The 20628-nt window shown below is 41.7% G+C and overlaps 3 protein-coding genes across 9 annotated transcripts in view; 2 read left to right on the forward strand and 1 right to left on the reverse strand.

The window, feature by feature from the left end:
• The window catches only part of LOC118411089 (enoyl-[acyl-carrier-protein] reductase, mitochondrial-like), a 112285-nt gene that overhangs the window by 84130 nt on the left and 7527 nt on the right, over positions 1–20628 (forward strand). Inside the window, exons 1-8 of one of the 7 annotated variants that reach the window (XM_035813119.1) lie at positions 1230–1421; positions 6331–6384; positions 6515–6561; positions 12593–12724; positions 13532–13675; positions 14713–14824; positions 15239–15341; positions 15479–15552. In XM_035813119.1, the coding sequence (XP_035669012.1) occupies positions 1279–1421; positions 6331–6384; positions 6515–6561; positions 12593–12724; positions 13532–13675; positions 14713–14824; positions 15239–15341; positions 15479–15552 (809 nt within the window). In that variant the 5' untranslated portion in view covers positions 1230–1278. Of the gene's footprint in view, positions 1–1229; positions 1422–6330; positions 6432–6514; positions 6562–7064; positions 7116–7166; positions 7228–7426; positions 7497–12592; positions 12725–13531; positions 13676–14712; positions 14825–15238; positions 15342–15478; positions 15553–20628 lie in introns of those variants that run through there. The other 6 variants (XM_035813120.1, XM_035813117.1, XM_035813118.1 and 3 more) reach the window with 6 other exon arrangements.
• LOC118411091 lies at positions 16580–19395 on the reverse strand. The gene is made up of 3 exons (XM_035813124.1): positions 18284–19395; positions 17877–17984; positions 16580–17725 (listed from the first exon to the last, which is right to left on the reverse strand). The coding sequence occupies exons 1-3, from the start codon at positions 18548–18550 to the stop codon at positions 17321–17323; spliced, it is 780 nt and encodes a 259-aa protein (XP_035669017.1). The 5' UTR covers positions 18551–19395; the 3' UTR covers positions 16580–17320.
• Positions 19454–20628, forward strand: part of LOC118411087 — a 6286-nt gene continuing 5111 nt past the window's right edge. The window contains exons 1-2 of the mRNA XM_035813113.1: positions 19454–19751; positions 19894–19961. Of these exons, the coding sequence (XP_035669006.1) occupies positions 19649–19751; positions 19894–19961 (171 nt within the window). The 5' untranslated portion in view covers positions 19454–19648. The remainder of the gene's footprint in view (positions 19752–19893; positions 19962–20628) is intronic.

Below are 20628 nucleotides of genomic sequence, written 5' to 3' on the forward strand. Positions count from 1 at the left end.
TCCGGGGGGTATGTTTATTCCGGAAGGTATGTTTATTAGGGACATGAGAGTATGTGTTTTCCGAACAAATCAGTCAACGAGGACTAACGTTACATGTGATGTTGTAATGAGGTTGCGCTACTCGTGCTGACACCTTTTTCACTAATTAAGGGGTGCCTACTAGTAATAGAATTTAGACGAAATTTACGGAATTTATAACATCTACGACTTAGAAATATACGAATTATACGTGATTTTTGTAATGTAAACTTATTGTAAGAATTGTATGTATTCTTGAAATTAGTATGAACTCCGTTATTGTCGTTTCCTTCTTCTTTCTTACAGTAGTGGAATATTGTAAGAGTTCTGTAAAATATCCCATATACACCTTCTAAATTCCGTATAGCCCTCTTAAATTCATGGAAAGTCCTATACATTGTATTAGGGTATCAGAGTCCGCCGTATGGATCAAAATTGACTTCTAGCAGTTCAACATATTATTGCAGAAGAAATCACTTATTGCTGCAGGAATAATATGAATCGCTAGGAGGCATCAATGACATGCGGCTAGTGTCCGGCGGCTAAAGCTTATAATGTGAGTTTCAAGACTTGTCTATAATAAATCAAACAGAATAAAGCAAAAATACACAAACGGATCTTATAACCGATCTTTAATGCGAGTGCAAGCGATTACAAAAAAAAAAGAACTTTTATCGCTAACAATGGAAGATATCTGCAAGTATCATTAATATTTTGTCTCCTTTGCATCGAGGTGTTAAGGCACTCGCATGTTGTACAATATTCCAAATAAAGATAAACGACAGATTTCTGCAACTTTCCCAATTATGACAGTCTTACTACTGATGCGAGCGTGCGGATAAAAAGTTTGGCAAAGACAAAAAAAGTTTCTTCATCATATCATCATCATCAACAACCGGCTGGGGAGCATTCGATCATGAATTTCATCATATAATCTAACTGGTGACTAGACATCATACAGACCAGGTATACCGAACAATACATTTTTTCCGTTTTGTTCTTTCATATCTTCTTCTCTGACTTTGGTATTTGACGTTACTTCGATATTCTATGACATAAAGTACGTATAAAATAATCTTTTCCCTATTGTTTTTCTTTCTATTAAATTTACGGCATATATGTGCTCATTTTACAGCTTCTTTGTACTACAGTTTGTTCGAAAAAAAAATTGGGTGGAAACGGATCCCTAAATTCATAAATGGATTGTCCCTATATTTACATGTCACATTTTGCGGCATAACTGTCGTAAATCCAGACAACATGGCCGGCGCACGACTTTCTGTTTCGGTGTCCAGGCTGTTTAGAAGATTGGAGCCGCTTTTCTCGTCCCGCCACTACTGTAGCCTCGCCAGTCCGTGTGCGGTCTCCTACAGTCAGTACGGAGAGCCTAGCAAAGTCCTCAGGTTTGATTCCACTCCGGTTTCTGTAATACTTGGCAGAATGACCCGGGGGAGGGGGGCACCATTGCTTTCCATATATTTCTGACAGCGCCCACGTGTGTGATCATGAAGAACGAGGACATAGATTATGCAGCTTGTACCGACAATTCATGAAGAATACGTACAGTTCTGTTGACTTAAGTCAACGCTATGGCAATGTTATGTTCTGTTCTGGGGCCCCACAAATCTGTTGATAAAATTATGCGGCACTAAAGTCACACTGCCTTAATTTTGTATAACGTTATAACGTTACATCATCATCATGGGTTACCCCCATATAACCCCGCAAGGGGCAAAGTAGGGGGGGAGCTGAGGTCCCGGGTTAGGGCGGGCAGCCCTCCTGCCTGGCGCGGAAGCTCTCAACTGTGGGAGCACTTACTACCGCACCAGGCAGGGAATTCCACTCCGGAATTGTTCTAGGAAAATATGAGTACTTGTATGTGTCTGTTCTTGCAAAGATTGGTTTGTACTTATGTTGATGGCTGCCTCGGGTTCGCCCTTGGGTCGGAATCAGTAGGTTCTGTGTGTCTATGTTAATCTTGTTGTTAACTAACTTATAAAAGAAGGTGAGGCGGGCGTTCCTCCTCCTTTCGGAGAGAGGACGCCACTGCAGGTCATTGAGCATTTGTGTCACGCTGCTAGTCTGCCGGTAGTCATTGAGGGTCACTCGGGCTGCCCTGCGCTGGACGGCCTCCACCGCCTGTATCCCTTTGTTGGTGTACGGGTCCCAGACGGTGGCACTATATTCCAAGTGGGGCCGTACCAGCGCTTTGTAACAAGTGGCCTTGACCCTGGATGGACAATGGGTCAAGTTGCGCCGAATGACCCCTAGGACCTTACCAGCTTTGCTAGTGGCGTGGTTGATATGGGTGTCCCACCGCAAATCGTCGGACAGTTGTACTCCAAGATAGGGGTGGGACTTAACACCGGTGAAGGCTTCTTCACAGAGGGAGTACTGTGTTAAGATGGGGTGCTTCTTACGGGTGATATGGAGGATGTGGCATTTAGAGGGGTTGAACGACATAAGCCAACGATTTTGCCATTCTGTTAACGCATCGAGGTCAGACTGCAGATCTTGAGCATCAGAAGGCTTGCTGATAGTTCGATAAATCAAGCAATCGTCAGCAAATAGCCGAACATGTGAGTCTACGGAATCGGGTAGGTCATTAATGTAGAGCAGGAAGAGCAGAGGGCCTAAAACAGTACCCTGCGGAACTCCAGAGGTGACCTTAACAGCTTTAGATGTTCCACCGTCAAAGACGACCCTCTGGGTTCTCTCCGTAAGGAAGGCCCTAAGCCAAGACTGAAGTAGGCCAGAAATGCCATAGTGCTCGAGCTTGCTCAGCAGACGTTCGTGAGGCACTGTATCGAATGCCTTCCTAAAGTCAAGCACCGCGGCATCGACCTGTTTGTTCTGGTCCATGTTTTTGGCCAGGTCTTGGAGGGTTAGCACCAGCTGGCTCTCGCAGGACAGACCCTTCCTGAAGCCGTGTTGCGCTGGGGACAGAATGCCATGAGTGTCTAGATGTTTCATCATGTGGCTGTGCACGATATGTTCGAGCACTTTACCACAGACCGATGTCAGAGACACCGGCCTATAGTTTGCAGGCAAGGTTCTGTCCCCCTTTTTGAAGATTGGAGCGATGTTAGCTGTTCTCCAATCTTCAGGAACATCTCCCGTGGATATTGACTGGGAGAATATGACCTGTAATATTGGCGCAATTTGTTCGGCTACAGTCTTCAGGAGGCGATTTGGTATTCCGTCTGGTCCTGTGGCCTTGCTGGGGTTAAGACAGGAGAGCTGTTTGGCTACCCCCTCCACTGTGATGTTAAGGGAGGGGATAGTTGGAGCTTTGGGTTCACCAAGGGTAGGAACGGTGGTCTTATCCTCCCTGGTAAACACTGACTCAAACTGGGCCCCCAGTGCATCGGCTTTTTCTTTGGGGTCAGATGTTAGCACCCCCTGATGTCTTAGGGCCGACGCACCAGTAGAGTCTTGTCTGATGGATTTGACATAGCTCCAAAAGGCCTTGGGATTTTCCTCGATGTTAGACTCCAGATAGTTGGAGACGTAATCCCTGTGGGCCTTCCTAACTCTCTGCTTAACTCCCTTCCTACACCTCTTGAACTTTGCCCAGGCTTCACTGGAGTTGGACCTCCTAGCCTTGGAAAAAAGTTCAGACCGCTTACGCATAGCTTTGCGAATCTGGGGAGTTATCCAAGGTTTGTTGGATTGTGGCCTCACTTTTTTCCTGGGGACATGCTTATTGGCAGCACCACTAACGGCTGCCTTAAACAGCTCCCAGTTTTCTGAGGCAGTATTGTGCTGAGCCTGGTCTGCGAACTCTCGGCTGTATGTTACCATATCCTGTTGGAGTGCATCGATGTTAGCTTTCCTCTCCTCCACAGGTACTCTCACCTCTCAAATAAACGTACCGGTACGTTTATTTTTTTCCGCCTCAGAATCCACCCGGTACGTCCTTATTTTAGACGGTACGTTTATTTTTTTTTCAAATTTGGGCTTTTTTGACTAACCAGGGAACTCACAAATATTGAAAGTTGGAATTTTCTGCCCATATTTCCGCAGTATTTTTGCTCAAAATTCACTAAATCTATCTAAAAAGTATCATTTTCCTTACGTAAATCTGTTGTTTACATTGTTGAAAGTTGCCGACAGTCAGTAGTGTCGCGTGCAGGGGCCTGCTCAGAGACCAACGCCCCCCGAAGGGCGGAGTTTTCTTGAGAGAAGCAGCTTGAGAGCTTTTCCGGCAAAAGTCTCAAATTACCCACTAGCTTGATTTCACATTAACCAGCAAGTAAATTTAGAAGTGTGCAACTAATCTTGGACAAGTAAAAAAAAATCCAATAAAGATATGGAAAGGTTTCAAGTGTGTTCTCTTCGAATTTCCGATGTATTTTAGCTCTGTTTACATTGTTTGAGGCCGGCAGTGATGCCAGCCCATGTAGGTATGGAGGCGTGTTCCTAATGGAACACGCCTCCAAGGGGGCGGAGTTCTAATAACTCAAGCTTTGTGAGCCGGTGCCGCCTGTGATCATGGAGCCGGGAAGTCTACTAGGGGTGTGCCGTTGGCATGGGAACCATCACAACATTTCTGTTAGATGTCGCATTCTCAGCAATATGTCGATCTTTCCCTGGTAACTTCTACACTAAAATGTATTTCTTTTTACCAACTTGCAGGTAAAGTTGTGGATAGAGAAAAAATTCTAGTTTATGCTGCTTGTGAAGTTGTAAAACTAAAAGATTATCCTTGCTCCAACAGAGTTCTCAGGTCTCTCATGCATGTAACACTTTTGGGGGAGTGGCTACAGTGCTGAGTCTATGATCGAAACATTTGGGGAAGTTGTGTTTATTTTGGTTACTACTCCATAACCTTTTCTAAAGATAAACATGGCCAAATAACAATTTACTATTGTCTCTAAGTTTCCACTCAGTATTTTGAAATACAATATTACAAAATACCCTTTTGTATTTCTATAAATATGGAATCTTTTTCTAACTTGAAATGTGTTCTTTCCCTGCATTCAAGTGAACTGTTCCCCTAGATAAAAGATGAAGTACAATGAATGGCATGAATGAAAGAGCTCCAACTTGTAGGAATTACACTGGGGATTGCTCTGGAAGGCTGTAAGAGCTGTCCAGCTTTCTTTCTGAACTGGGGGTTATTTATTTTATAAACATGTACATGTAGTCATGCATAGTCATGTTTGCCAAAAATAATTTTTGCCATAAGTGTTTTTACAATGTCCAATTAGTTTATTATTTACTTACTACAAATTTTTAAGATGTAAAGGTAAATCTTGAGCTATGAGCTAAGATATGAGCTGACAAGTTGCCCAAAATACACCAAAAACCATTGGTACTCAGGCATAAATAAGTAAAAAGAACCTACCTGATCATCTTCTCTTGGACAGAAGTAGTATGGACACAGTTTACATGTCAATTTGGTATTTTTCCGGGGGGTACTTTTATTCCAGGGGGTACTTTTATTAGATTTTGAAGATTTTTCCGGGGGGTACTTTTATTCCAGGGGGTACTTCTATTTGAGAGGTGAGAGTATATGAGCCGATCTTTATACATGTGTATATATCGGGTGTATTTGCAACGGGTTGAGTAATGGGGCTGATTAACGCCTCCTCGAGCACGGGACCCCCATTTTACTTCCCCCCCCCCCAGTAGACGATTTTGTGGAAGTACACTCTGCAAGTGTGAAGATCGGGAGCTACAGGCATCGCCTGAGGATGGTATCAAAGGTATCAAAGAACTGACCGGACTGTGCGTTGCTTAACTTCCGAGATCGAGGGATTGGGTGTATCCAACATGCCACACGGCCGTAGAATGGCATCCTTGGAGACCCCAAAAGTAATGCAGGAGGGCGAAAACATAAAACTAGGTGCAAAAAAAATTCTGAACCACAACCACATGACTACAAATTCAAAGCTGATATTACAAATTGAACCGCAGAACATATATGTATCACGGGAAACAACAAGACTAATAGAGAGGTTTGGTTTGGTTTTAATTAGGATCTCCATTAGTGACTTATACATCACTATTCGCCCTGGAGTCCGGGTGAATGGTATTCAATAGATCACTTGAGTGAAGTAAGGAAAGTGAAAGAAGTGCCTTTCCCAAGGGCACACAATTGGTGACACGGCAGGTTTCAAACTCGGGACCTTTTGGGCCTAAGCCCAATGTGCTTCCAATTGCGCTACAGTACGCGACCTCACACAAGAGGGTCTACATGGGTGGTCCTGACAATGCTAAATTTGTCATGGCTGACAACGTTTTACGTTAAATTCACGAAGGCCAAGTCAGTGTGGCCTTATCTTACCAAAAGTTTCTCTGTTCCAGATTCCTGACAGATGTAGATGTACCTGATGTCCGGGATGACCAGGTGTCAGTCAGGATGCTGGCAGCACCCATCAACCCTGCTGATATCAACATGATACAAGGTGGGTGGAGTAGATAGTACCTGTGTGTTCTATAGTAACTAGTGTGTGTTTTATAGTAACTAGTGTGTCAACATGTCAGTCAGGATGCTGGCAGCACCCATCAACCCAGCTGATATCAACATGATACAAGGTGGGTGGAGTAGATAGTAACTAGTGTGTGTTTTATAGTAACTAGTGTGTGTTCTATAGTAACTAGTGTGTGTTCTATTATAGTAACTAGTGTGTGTTCTATAGTAACTAGTGTGTGTTCTATAGTAACTAGTGTGTGTTCTATAGTAACTAGTGTGTGTTCTATAGTAACTAGTGTGTGTTCTATAGTAACTAGTGTGTGTTCTATAGTAACTAGTGTGTGTTCTATAGTAACTAGTGTGTGTTTTATAGTAACTAGTGTGTTCACATGTCAGTCAGCTCCCATCAACCCAGCTGATATCAACATGATACAAGGTGGGTGGAGTAGATAGTAACTAGTGTGTTTTATAGTAACTAGTGTGTGTTCTATAGTAAGTAGTGTGTCAACATGTCAGTCAGGATGCTGGCAGCACCCATCAACCCTGCTGATATCAACATGATACAAGGTGGGTGGAGTAGATAGTACCTGTGTGTTTTATAGTAACTAGTGTGTCAACATGTCAGTCAGGATGCTGGCATCACCCATCAACCCAGCTGATATCAACATGATACAAGGTGGGTGGAGTACATAGTAACTAGTGTGTGTTCTATAGTAACTAGTGTGTTCACATGTCAGTCAGGATGCTGGCAGCACCCATCAACCCTGCTGATATCAACATGATACAAGGTGGGTGGAGTAGGTAGTAACTAGTGTGTGTTCTATAGTAACTAGTGTGTGTTCTATAATAGTAACTAGTGTGTTAACATGTAAGTCAGGATGCTGGCACAACCCATCAACCCTGCTGATATCAACATGATACAAGGTGGGTGGAGTAGATAGTAACTAGTGTGTGTTTTATAGTAACTAGTGTGTGTTCTATAGTAACTAGTGTGTTTACATGTAAGTCAGGATGCTGGCAGCACCCATCAACCCTGCTGATATCAACATGATACAAGGTGGGTGGACTGAAGGTATCAGGATATTAAATGGGTGGGTCACCGTGGGTACCGATACAGAAAATTTAGTCCAGTTCAGGTTCAGAGGTACAGTTCCGAACCTGAACCTGGACCTGATTGTTTGTGAAAACTTCTGAATAGGCAATGTCCAAACAATTGTCCATTTCACTATAAAAATTATGTTCAATGGAGTATCTGACTCCCACTGGCATTTCAATATTATATCTTCCTGTAAACAATGCCAACTACTTTTTTAATTGGTGAATCACAGCCCACGGGTCAGAAAATAAGTTTAGCAGTTAGTATACATGCTGTAGTGTATATGTTTGTGAAAATTAGCATTATGAAATAAGAATACATGGCCATCACAAGATTTGGGAACCTTCATTAGAAATCAGCAACATAGCAAAAACGGACTGGTTCATTTAAGGAATACTACCAAGGAAAATAACGTGTGGTTGACTTGGGTTGACAACATTTTTTAAATGATGATCTTTATTTGCATGTTCATGCCCACATGGTCTAAATGCAGTTCATCAAAAACAAAGATGAAATTATAGTATTACCAAAAACAGTTACTAGTAAGCAACTTCACATGCCACTACTAGTACTAGTACATCTACATGTACATCATGTGCATGTGTATCTTATATCTTGTATCGCTAAATCTATCATTCACAAACACAAAAAAAGCTCATAAAGCTACTCTCATGTCCCAAATAAACATACCCCCCGGAATAAACATACCCCCCGGACAAATCCTCAAAATCTAATAAACATACCCCCCGGAATAAACATACCCCCCGGAAAATACCAAATTGACATGTAAACTGTGTCTATGTCCAAGGGAAAGAAGATGATAAGCAGGTAGGTTCTTTTTATGTACTTATACCTGAGTACAATATATCAGTGTTGTATAGAAGGGAACAGAATAACAAATGATATCTTGTTCGAATTATAATTATTATATTTTCTCCATTTTGTAAGAAAAGGTAACGTTAGTATTAGATCTAGTATATAAAACATGAAGTTATAATTTATCCCCATTGTTGAAAAATTGGGCATACTGTAGGTTCCCCGGCATGACCTCTAACCGGGGGCCAATGGTGCTTTCAAATTCAACAAGTGAAAATTTACATGATACATAGGCATTTTCTACTTGGAACTTGAAGCAAGTACTAGTAATCAAGGACTTAAAATTACTGACATATCATTAAGATCATTTGAGATAGCTGCAAGTACTCAACCACATTTTCTTTAGACATTACCACCAATTAAAACAAATGTCACCTCCTTGTCGGCACAAAATAGGGTTTGTTCATAAACTCTTGTTCAGTAGTGCCGACAAGGAGGTTCATGTGCCGAAAACAAAGTTTTTGTGAGAATTCGTCTGTAAAAGTAGTTCAGCATCTCAGGCCCAAAATACCATCAAAATACATATTATATTTTGACACTAGAAACCATAAAAATGAGAAAATCTTACAATAATTTTTGAAAATCAAAACTTTGAAAACATAAAAAGCATTCTGGGTCCATTATTAACCCAAAATACGATCTTTTTGACGCGTTTACGGCATCATTTTAAAGATCCGAATCTTGTAAACACAATCAGGTGCTAGTTTTAGTGTCACAGCATGTTACACATGGCAGCCATGTTGGATCGGTTTGGAACAAGTTTTCAGCTATATTTACGAGCTCGTACTTACCGACGATTTCCTGCCGTTTTGGAGAATTTGCGGCCTGAAAACTCATATCACAAGGGAATCAAGGATCTAGTTGTTGTTTTTACGTCCATTATTTACTATGTGAAAGAATTTTTCTTCCGACTCGCTGCCGATAGCGCATTGAACCACACGGTCGAAATGACATGACGATGTAAACAGAGACTTTAACAGTTGTTTATAAAACATTGTGACTCAAAACGTCAGTGTGGCGTCTTATTTTCTCAAAATAATAACATTTACTTTGTAGCGTCATAAGAGTAATATAGCGAGATCGACCGATACGAGTACCGCGTAAATGTTTGGGTCATAGCGGTGGGGGGGAAATTATCCGCGCCGCTAATCGACCAAAAAATGGTGAATTTTGAGCAAAAATACCGCGGAAATAAGGTTAGAAAAACCCACATTTTCATTATTTCAGGGGTCCCTGGTCCAATTAAAAAAAATCAATAAACGTACCGGGTGGATTTCGTGGCTGAAAAAATAAACGTCCCGGTACGTTTATTTGGGACATGAGAGTATACATGCTACCACCATATCTTACATATGTTAACACTAACTGTTTACCAAACAATTCAGCATTTAAAACTATGCTACAACTTGATTCAGATGAAAAGATTTCATTCCTCTTCTACCTGCTGCCTAACCTTGTAACTAACACAAATAAGTACACTGAAGAGCTATTCTTCCACTAGTCATGACAGATACGACGGATGCTATGTACAGTATTTACAAGTTCATTGTACTGAGGAAATATTCCTAGCTCTTTTTGACAAACACAATGAACATTGGACAATAGCTTAATGTCCCATCCTAGGGACTGCAACCCTTTCCGGTAGCATGCTTGTGGACCGTGAGGGATGCAGCCAGATTCGAACTCTCTGGTCTCAGAGTCAGAGGCATGGCCGTTAACCACTGGTCTAAGCACACTCTCTAGAGAACTGGCAGCCATTAACAGATACATCATTATGCTATAGGTGTCACATAGCAACATTATTCTGTTACATCTAACTTTCAATCCTTCCATACTCAGGATCAGAAGTTGCTGAATATGTTGATCTGACACTTCCAGGTATCAGTTACCACCACCTGCCCCTGTGGTGTCATGGCAACAGCGCACGGCTCGGTCATGTCTGTAGTGATGTGTTTGAGGAATCTCCCTGTCTTGTCAAACATCTCCAAACGCCTGTTTCCCATGTCTGCCACGATGATGTTACCCAAACTGTCCGTACAGATGCCATGGGGATTCTTCAGCTGACCTTCACCACTTCCTTCGCTTCCAAACTTGAACAGAAACTGTCCGTCCTGATTGTGTACATGGATACAGTGTCCAACACAGTTTGACACAAGAATGTTTCCTTCATGGTCAGTAGTGACATACAGTTTATGTATGTTGCAACAATCCAGTTGTTGTATGTTTACAGTTCTCACAAGTGTCCCGTCTGGTCTTAAAACGTGCACTTCAAGTTGATAGTAGTTTTGTGAATGTAAATGTGTAATGAGGATATGGTTATTCCTGATATCTACAGTAACCCCTCTACTAGTATCAGATATCCCAGGGGGTAGTTCAATCCTTCTCAGCACCCTTCCTTGCTTGGTATACTGCACAACAAATGGTAACCCCACCACCCACAGGTTCCCCTCTCCGTCCATTGTTACATCTTGACAGTCCATCTCTTCCACTGGAAACTGGCGGACAAATGTTCCCTGCAGGGTAAAGACTTGGATTCTGGGACTAGGCGTAGGCCTATAGCTGTAAAGTTCAGGGATTCTCTTACTAGAGTCTGCCACAAAGATTTCCCCTTCATCTGACACTGTAACTCCAGTGGGATAATCAAACTCACCTGATTCTATGCCCCTTCTTCCGAATCTGAACCTTCTAAACTGGCCCTCACATTGTCTTTGATTGCCATGTTGATGACCTGTGCCCTTTGCTGCAGCATCTCCAGATGCAGGTGCTGCTAAGATTGGTATAGGTGCTGCTGGCATTGGTGCAGGTGCTGCTAGAATTGGTGCAGCTGGTGCTAGGATTGGTGCAGGTGCTGCTGGGATTGGTCCAAATGGGAGAGGCTGTCCCACCCACACAAGTCCCAACAGTGGCTCTGGAATGCTTGCCGGACCAAAAACAGCAGAGTGTGTTTGTACGGGTTCAGAAGTTGGTACTACTTTTGCTTCAGCTCTGTACCTTTCAACAACCAAAATGGTTTCCTGGCTCAGAAAGCCACTTCCTTCCTGCTCCATCTCTTGTTCTGCTCGATCGCAGGCAGCAGACAGTTCCTTGACATCTGCCAACACTCTGTTTCTGACCCTCTGTATCTTATCCAAGTTGTTCCTGTGATTTTCCTCCACTGTTGACAAGAGGTGGTCTTTTCTCTCAGTGATTTTCTGTACCATATGGTTATATTCCTGAATGATACTGTCGTCGGTCTGCCTTTTCTGTTCATTCAAAGTCTTCTCTTTTTCCCTCAGACCTTGGATATATCTGGAATAAGTCTCTAGGATGTCCCTTCCATCAGCGACCAAGACTTGGGCACTAGCTCTCCTTTCTTCTTCTGAGACTTTTTCAAGACTTGCAGTAGGATGTCCACGTGCACTGTGGTGTTTTTCACAACACTCGTTACAGACTGGTATATGACACTGTTGACAATACAGGTTTAGATTCTCAGAGTGGTGAAAGATGCACCTTCTCCCAGACTGGGGTTGCCTTGTCGCTTCCTGTGACACAGTTGCCTGATTTTTTAGTTTTTCACATAGACTTCTAACAAGATGGTTGTCTGGTAAACCTGTGACCCCCTGGGGTGGCAGCCTGACCTGCCGACAACAGTTTGGACACTGTAGAGGTATTTTCTTCCCTGCAAGGTCCTGTAGACAGTCCTGACAGAAGGTGTGCTGACAGGGCAGAACCTTGGGCCTGGTGAACAGCTCCAGGCAGATGCTGCAGGTCAGTTCTTCACGGATTTGTTCCCCCAGAGTCGACTGTGCAGCCGCCATTTTGATGCCCTTCACAAGCTTGTGACATTGGTCTTCTTGTGTTACATTACTGTTTGGTGGGCTATGAATGCCACTGTGTATATATATGCTTGCACCTTATTGTTTACACAGATCACGTTTCTTACTTCTCAATGGTGCAACTTGTGTTTTTCATGGCTGATTGCAATGCTTCACAAACTGCTAGGTGGCATTGCTACACAGCTGACCAATAATTATGTGTGTCTTATATAGGAGTATACCCAATCAACCCCCCTCCCAGCTGTCATCATCATCATTTTTCGTACTGCTGAGCCGGATTATTAGCAGTGTCACACCTGGAATGTTAGACTAATGTGCTAGGTGGCATTGCTGCACTACTGACAAATAACTCTTTGCTTCCTACAGGAGTGTACCCGATCAAACCCCCCCTCCCAGCAGTAGGGGGTAATGAGGGGGTAGGAGAGGTGGTGTCCGTTGGTTTACAGGTGTCAGACTTACAGCCAGGAGACTGGGTCATCCCAGCAGACTCAGGCTGGGGTAGGTATAATTAATAAGTGTCATAATCATATCCTATGATGGCACAATCTTAGGCTCCATTTCAATGGTGTAAAAAGTCATTATACTCTACTACTTAACTGTATTTTGATGTTTTACATGTTGTTTAAAGTGCATGCTTTCTTCTAAACCACTGTGGTCATGAGTGAGTGAGTGAGTGAGTGAGTGAGTGAGTTCGTGCGTGAGTGAGAGTGAGTGAGTGAGTGAGTGAGTTTGTGAGTGAGTGAGTGAGTGAGTGAGTGAGTGAGTGAGTGAGTGAGTGAGTGAGTGAGTGACTTTCTTTCTTCTATATTACACACGGGAAAGGTATGATAATGTATCACTTGGTTGTCGTACGGTATATTGAAATAGGGATAGTTAGTTGACTTTAAAAGTTTGATTCAGATTCCAAATTTCAGATTGATTACTTTCTCTTCCAAAGTGTTATCTCTTGCCAAGGTTGATTTCTGTAATTTCATTCAACTTGGTGTGAAGTACAGCCAATTGCAGTGTAATAGAATTTACTTCATACTATGATATACTACTTAGGGGTACATGCTGCTTTCTCTGCTTAGCACTCAGCATTCGGGAAAGAGTATGGAAGTTGAACACACACCACTACGTGTGGACTAGCCCCCTGTTGTAATGATTGCACATATTTGTGTGGCCCAGAGTTACTGAAATGGAGATGGGCACTGCCCTATGCGCCATCAGGCCCAGGAGGGACTCTGACTTTGACTTTTGACTGTATACTACTTTAGAATTGTCAACATTCCATGAAGTTCATTCTAGTATTGGTCATTTCTAAAGGAACATGGAGAACTCATGCAGTCTGTCCAGCCTCGGAGCTGCGGAAAATCCCCAACGACATTCCGCTGGAGGCAGCAGCGACCCTAGCGGTGAACCCATGTACTGCATACAGGATGCTGTCAGACTTTCAACACTTACAGCCTGGTCAGTTCTCATTTGATTTGTCAATTAAAGGATATTTACTTTCGGATGTTTCAAGTGGCATCTCTTCTTCATTGTCACAAGAATGAACTGCCAGGACTTATCAATAATAATTTCGAAGATGATTTCATCAGGTTGGTAGAATATAGGGTATATTCTTTTTCACAGTTAGTACTCAATTTGCTTGCATTTCAATGTCTTTTTGACACTTTCCTCTTAAATTAAATGAATACTGATTGTAAAAAAAATTTAATAATAGAAAAAATTTATTCTAGTAACACTGAAGAAGACTGATGGATGTCATTCGAAATGTCAGTAAATAGATAAATTATCTGATTTTTATCCAGTTGTAGAGAGTTGCCTCCAGATAACATTTAGTTTGTACCCATGCAAGCTCATCAATGGACATCATACCTACATGTAGTCAGTGACAGACGTATTGGTACAGACATACTAGGGATATTGTTGTGACATCCTACATGGTCCTTTGCTCTTTCAGTTTCACTTCTAAATCACTAGGTTTGGCGTTCAAATTCCAAACTTAGCTGTCAGAGTTTTAAACCTTGATTTGCATTCCTGAAAACATTGATCTGAATTTGGTTACAGCATTTTAGACATTGACTTGTCTCACTGTTTGAACGGCCACTCCTTTAGCACATTAAAGAAGCTAAAACTGTACCTCTCCTATTCAACCTAAGAATATAAATATTTTAACAATATTCTTGATGTAATGCCGTTATCCAATCCTGTGTGTTGTATTTAACAAAGTTGTGTGGTACATAACGCTGGTACATCTTTTACAGCAGAGCAGCCTTCATCTAATGTTTTTAAAAACAGGGTTTTAGGAATATGAAGTCTACGGACAGTGGTTTCTAACTGCAACATTTTAAACATTTTTATGTATAAAAAATATTGCAAGTTAAAACCACCGTCCATTGACTTGATATCCCTAAATACCCTGCTTTTAAAAACATTAGATGAACAAGCATCACATAATTATATAGGATGAGTTGTCAAATGTTTTGTGATTCTCCCAACAGGAGACACAATAGTGCAGAATGGAGCTAACAGTGGAGTGGGACAGGCTGTCATTCAGATAGCAGCAGCTAGGGGGCTGGTCACCATCAATGTAGTTAGGAACAGGCCTGACAGGTGAGATGGATTTTCATCTAACATAAATTTTTTTATTTTCGTCTTTTTTTCAATGTTTGTGATTTTTCTCACATATTTTAGGTAATGATGGAATACAAACTTCAGTAAATCGAGGAAGGGATAGATTCCCTGGTATTTGCTGTCTTTTATCAGTGTCTAAGAGACTGAGAAAAAGAAGCTCCCTTTACTGACTCAAAGGTAAGGGGATGTACATGTAAGACTATTGAAATGGAGTGTGTTGATGAGTTATTCATAGCATTTTATACAGGAAATGCTAAGTAGACATAGTTATTACATTGATTTTTTTTCATATTAGAGGCATTTGTTTTCTGTGTTGATAAATATTATAAGTTTATATTTTATAGTGTAATGCTAAAGAACTTTATCATTCAATGTTGTTTTTCATATTTCCAGGTCATCATATTTTGAGCTTGAGATGTACCTGAAGGGTTTAGGAGGACATTATGTCATTACAGAGGAGGGGCTGAGAAGACAGGACTTCAGGGACATATTCAAGGTAAAGCTATATAATTATATTATTTCAATTCAACATGTTTATACCGACTGTGCTTGATAGCTTTATATAGCTTTATTGTCTTCTATCTATTCTATGTCTGCTGATTTTACACAAATTGTCTTTGTTTTTACATACAGAGACTTCCAAGACCAAAGCTGGCATTGAATTGTGTTGGTGGGAAAAGTGCTACAGAAATTCTCAGACATCTGGAGTAAGTATCACCATATGTTCAAATGTAGGAGCCGTTCGTTGTACAGTCAGACCTGTACAAGTCACCACCTTCACATATTAAGGACACTCTTTGTTGGACCCCTTACTTACATGTAGATAATTTTGCCCATTGTCACAAGCATCCTAGGAAATTGGAGATTTCTTTTGCACATCCCGAATGTCTCTTACCTGCTGATGTTTCGATGTCTGTCAGACATCTTCTTCAGAGCTTCTAACTGGAGTTCTGCTTCTTGCCGCTATATATAGCCAATGTAGGTGGCGATCTTTCAGCGAGAATAGAATTATAAAAGACTACATATAGCGGCAAGAAGCTGAATTCCAGTTAGAAGCTCTGAGGAAGATGTCTGACAGACATCAAAACATCTGTCAGGGACATTTTGGTTGTGCAAAAGAAATCTCCAATAATCTATCTTCTACCAACCTAATGAAATTGTTTTTGGAAATTAAGAATCCTGTCTTTATATACTATTAGTTACCACCTCCTCACACAGGCCAATGTTTTTTGGCCCCAGAGTGGTCTTCTATGACAGTTACGACTGGATATTAGACCTATGCAGTGCATTGTTATGTGTTTGAATTGGTAAATATGTTTCAGTTCCACAGCTTTTTTGTCAAACAATACACCATAATCCATCAAAGTCTTGTCATTGTGTATAAGCAGTCACAAGGAATTGGTGACCTTTTCACCTCATGCGTTCAATGGGCTTGTATATTATGTTTTAACCCGCATCTGGCGCTTCAGCCGGAGCGCGGTTTGCCCCTAGCCACTGTAGGCTCCTGGGGGTAGGCTGAGACAGAAGGCTGAGAAGCGTAAAATCTGGCCCAGCCAGGCAGTGTTAATTACATCATTTTGGCAGGACTTGACAACCAACCTCCCAAACTGCTGGATTGACCTAGAAAGACTGTGACACAGTGGTGTTTCCTTTGACACTTCCAGTCTAGTACAGTGTATCATTTTGACTCTAAACCAGCACTACATACATATATTTTGAATGGACATGTGCCACTTTTGTACTGTTGTTTCCTTATTTAGAAAAATACTGCTTAGCTTCAGACTGAGTTCACAAAACCTTTGTTTATTCAACTACAAACAGACATTCAGTCACTAAGACTATCTACATGTATTCAACATATACTTCTTGGAAGTTATCCATCTCCTGTTTTATACAATGTATGTTGTCATTCTGTCAAAAGTTATACAAAAAGGTATCTTCAATTGAACATTGAATAGTACCTAGACCCATACTCACTGTACAAGAGTCAATTGGTACACGATGCAAAGAAGATAGGAGAGAAAAATTATTCACTTGACTGTACAGTTCTTGGATTAATATTTCAGACATCAAATAATCTCAAAACATGAATCATTGAAAACAGGAATACATGTATGCCCTTTCCATCCTTAGTCAGCAACATGATAAAAACAATAACACATGGAGCGCATATAGAGCAGAAAATATTCAGCAACAAGTACAAACACAACTTACATCACCAAAATCATTATCTAGAAACAATTCAGCTTATACATGCCAATCATTGTGATCTATAACATAAGCACCATATCTTTTGTGTAGCCTGTCTAGATCTAAAAATATACAATCATTGTGATACCATTTGTCCAAGGGAAGGTAAATCACTTTGATAGGCCTTTGTGTCATATTCTGAATAGACAAAAAGAACAGAACAGTGCAAGCAAGTCAGAATCTTTGTCAAAATTGACACATGTGGGTAATGATTTGTTTTAGATTTCAGAAAAACTTGTGGTCCATGTACGGGATATGAGATGGATTTGGATACAGCTTGCGGACCTGGCGCAAGACACAGTCAGGCATAATTTCTCTGACACTCTGCTGGTCAGGACTGTGTCTACCAGGAACCCAGCAATTGTTTTGATCTAAACCATTCTTGTACGCTTGCCACATTCTAGTCTTCTTGTCTACATACCTGGAGTCGTACCAGGCACAACGGTCACTTAGCATCTTCCAGTACTTTTTGTAAAATACCCTACGAAGTGACGAGTTGCCTGCACCAGGCGGGTTTCCGCTCCCCAACCATTTCTGTGGCCGAGATGTAACACAGGGGTCACAAAAACAGTCCAGACACTCTGTCTCAGATCTAGGCTGATCATGACTGGAGCTGCTGGAACTTGTTGTCTGGAATGCATAATGACAAAAAAGAAATTAATTGACGATGTTTTACAACAAACCCGCTTAATCAAACTGATTTTTACAAACACATCAAGCCGACCACAAATGCCTCAGAAATAGGAATAATACACTACACACAATCAAGAATTGCATTTACCTCAGGTTGACTTTGTGACATTGTCATGTCCTCAGCTTGGCCAACCTGAAGGGCTGACTGGACTTGTGTTGCTGTAACTGTACTGTTCGCAGCTTGGCCTGAAGTTGGCTGGACATAAGACATATAACATTAGGGACAGTTGTTTTTTCATATGAAATGGAAAAATGGACTGCTGTGCAATTTATACTGATACATACATTTATGAAACATACACAGTACTGATATCTTTTTACAGATATCATATTCATGTTACGATTTTGCATTGATTTACTCTTCATATACCTTGGAACAAGGTTGCTTTTTGAATGTGAAACATTTCAAAGCACAAAAATATATGGCAAATAAAGTACAAGACAATCTTTGCCGCAGTCATTTAGGGTCATTTAGCACTTTAGCAGTCCACTAACCTGGCTATCTTTATCTCCAAGTTCTCGTTGGTTTTTCCTCTTCCGACCTGTTCTTTTGCTGGAGGACTGGTTCCCTGCCATCGCCGTATCTTGTTGCTCAACTTGCAGGTTCCCTTCTGCCAATCCACTGCCATGACTGTCATTGGTAAGGGTGGGGTATGGATGCTCTATCAGATCCCAGTCATTGTGCCCATAAAGTGCTCGAATTACCATTTCCTGCTCTTCTGTAACTTCAATGCACCAAAGCTTTGTGTTAGTCCCCGCCATTTCTGCGTTCTAGATCTGTGTAGTGCCCCCAAGTTGACCTAGGTAAGAGTGCTCAGGGTCACAACTTGGCCCACAAGGGACATGACCAAATACAGTGGTTTCTTCTGGCTGCTGGTACATGCTCAGGGGTAACCCTAGAAGACATTATTCTGGGGCTACTTACACGTATTTCCCAGAGGCATACAGCGCGCCTGATTTCAAACCGTCAAATGGTCCAGCAGAAACATGGAGCAACCTGCTGTACCTGCATGTACCTCTCAGCAGTCTCCTCGTCAGCCCCTTCGATGTCACAGCCAAAACGCACTTCCGAGAAGGCCAAGGCCGTCTGATGCTCCACTGGCTAAGAAGGCCAGGAATGATGCCCATCGTGCAAAGCTGAAGCAAAAGCGGGCCAGTATGTCACCAGAAGAGCTGGCCTCTACCAAACAAGATGGCAAGGTAACTTTCACTGCGCCGAATCTTGCGGAGAAGAACCAGCTCATGACCATGCTGCGCACCATCAAGGCCAACATTGGACCTTCCAGGTCATCCCAGGAAGGAAATTTTGCAGTGCTGAAGGAAGTTTTCAACTTCTACATACAGCACCACTCTCCAAGCACCTTCAGACAGATGGCTGAGGGTGGAGCTTCTCCATCTTTTCCATCAATGGAGATGCAGAAGGAGGACAGCACACAACAGATTGTCCTGCTGACTCCAAGAAAGCTCAACGACCTCCTTGCCCTCGCAGAGGTACATCTGCGAACATGCCGTGGCAGCGTTCACATGGAGGAAGATTTTGCCATGGATGGGCACGTAGGAATATGCACCTTCCTGTGTACAGCATGCCCTTGGTCAGCGCGGTGGAACACGTCTCCCAACGGTTGCCAAACAACCGCTTCCTTGTGAACGATAGGTACGTATATTTGAAAAAAACAAATTGCATGATATGACATGGTACTACTATTGCTAATACATGTGAAAATATCAATTTATGCAACATAACGCTCTGTTTGTGGTATGTGAGTACTAAGAATTAGAATTTGCTTTACTTGTTTTATTATTTGTGAAATTGGTCATGGCCAAAAACATTTGGATACATTGTAATTTTTCCCATATAGGATGCTCCATGGCAGTTTCACCAGCGGCATACTGCCAACTCAGTATGAAAAGTTCTGCTCTGCAGCAGACATAGGAGTGGTGAAGGATGAAGACAAGAATGTCGGTAAGGAAAGGATGCATCAATATATTTGATAACTGCTAAGTGAAGTTTATACACACTGCACAAAGCCATGATGCTTAATTAGTAATAAATGTATAGCATATTGGCAGAGTTTGAGCCATTCTTCTTTCTTCACAATATCCAGTTCTTGAAGAGTACAAAGTGGTGGTAGCGGAGCTTGCAGAAACATCCATGGAGGATGCACTACAAGAGGTTTGTAGCACCTTATAATGTTTTTAGGTCAGGGCAAAGCAAGTAAATCTTATTGATGACAACTGCAGACTACAAGTATAATATGGCAAGCTTGTGATAAAGAAATGTGGGGAAACAAGCTAAGGTGCCTGAATGCTAAAAATATCGGTAGAGACCAAAAAAATGCCAACAAACCAAAACATCTTTTATCCGTGTTCAACAAATCCACAAACTGTACTTGTGCGGTCTGAGCCGACCACATTACCTTATTGTTAGTAAAGTCACTACTACAACCAAAATCATAGCTCCCTTACTTGTTTCATTTCTACAGGTGTAATTATGGCTATCACACCACACTACACGACATATTTTTTTCCATTTTTTCCCCTTTTTACTCATGTTATTGTGACCATCTCAGGAGAGGAACAAAATTTTCTTTTTGTAAATAAACCACAAATCAACAGTACATGCATAGATGATAAGATTTACTCTCTGTTGCCTTATTGTAACTACAATGGAATGAAGTATTGTTTTTGACCTCTGTTTGTGTAGTCTCTATCAGACTGACGCTGGCTATTGTAGGGAGAAAAATTTGCCAGGAGGGGTTGGATGACCGCGCAGGGGGAATGCTTACCTTAGCATGGACTTAGCATCCCCTGGCCAATTTCCCTAATTTGTTTTCAGACTC

The sequence above is a fragment of the Branchiostoma floridae genome, chromosome 3, assembly GCF_000003815.2.
Source record: "Branchiostoma floridae strain S238N-H82 chromosome 3, Bfl_VNyyK, whole genome shotgun sequence".
NCBI lineage: Eukaryota > Metazoa > Chordata > Leptocardii > Amphioxiformes > Branchiostomatidae > Branchiostoma > Branchiostoma floridae.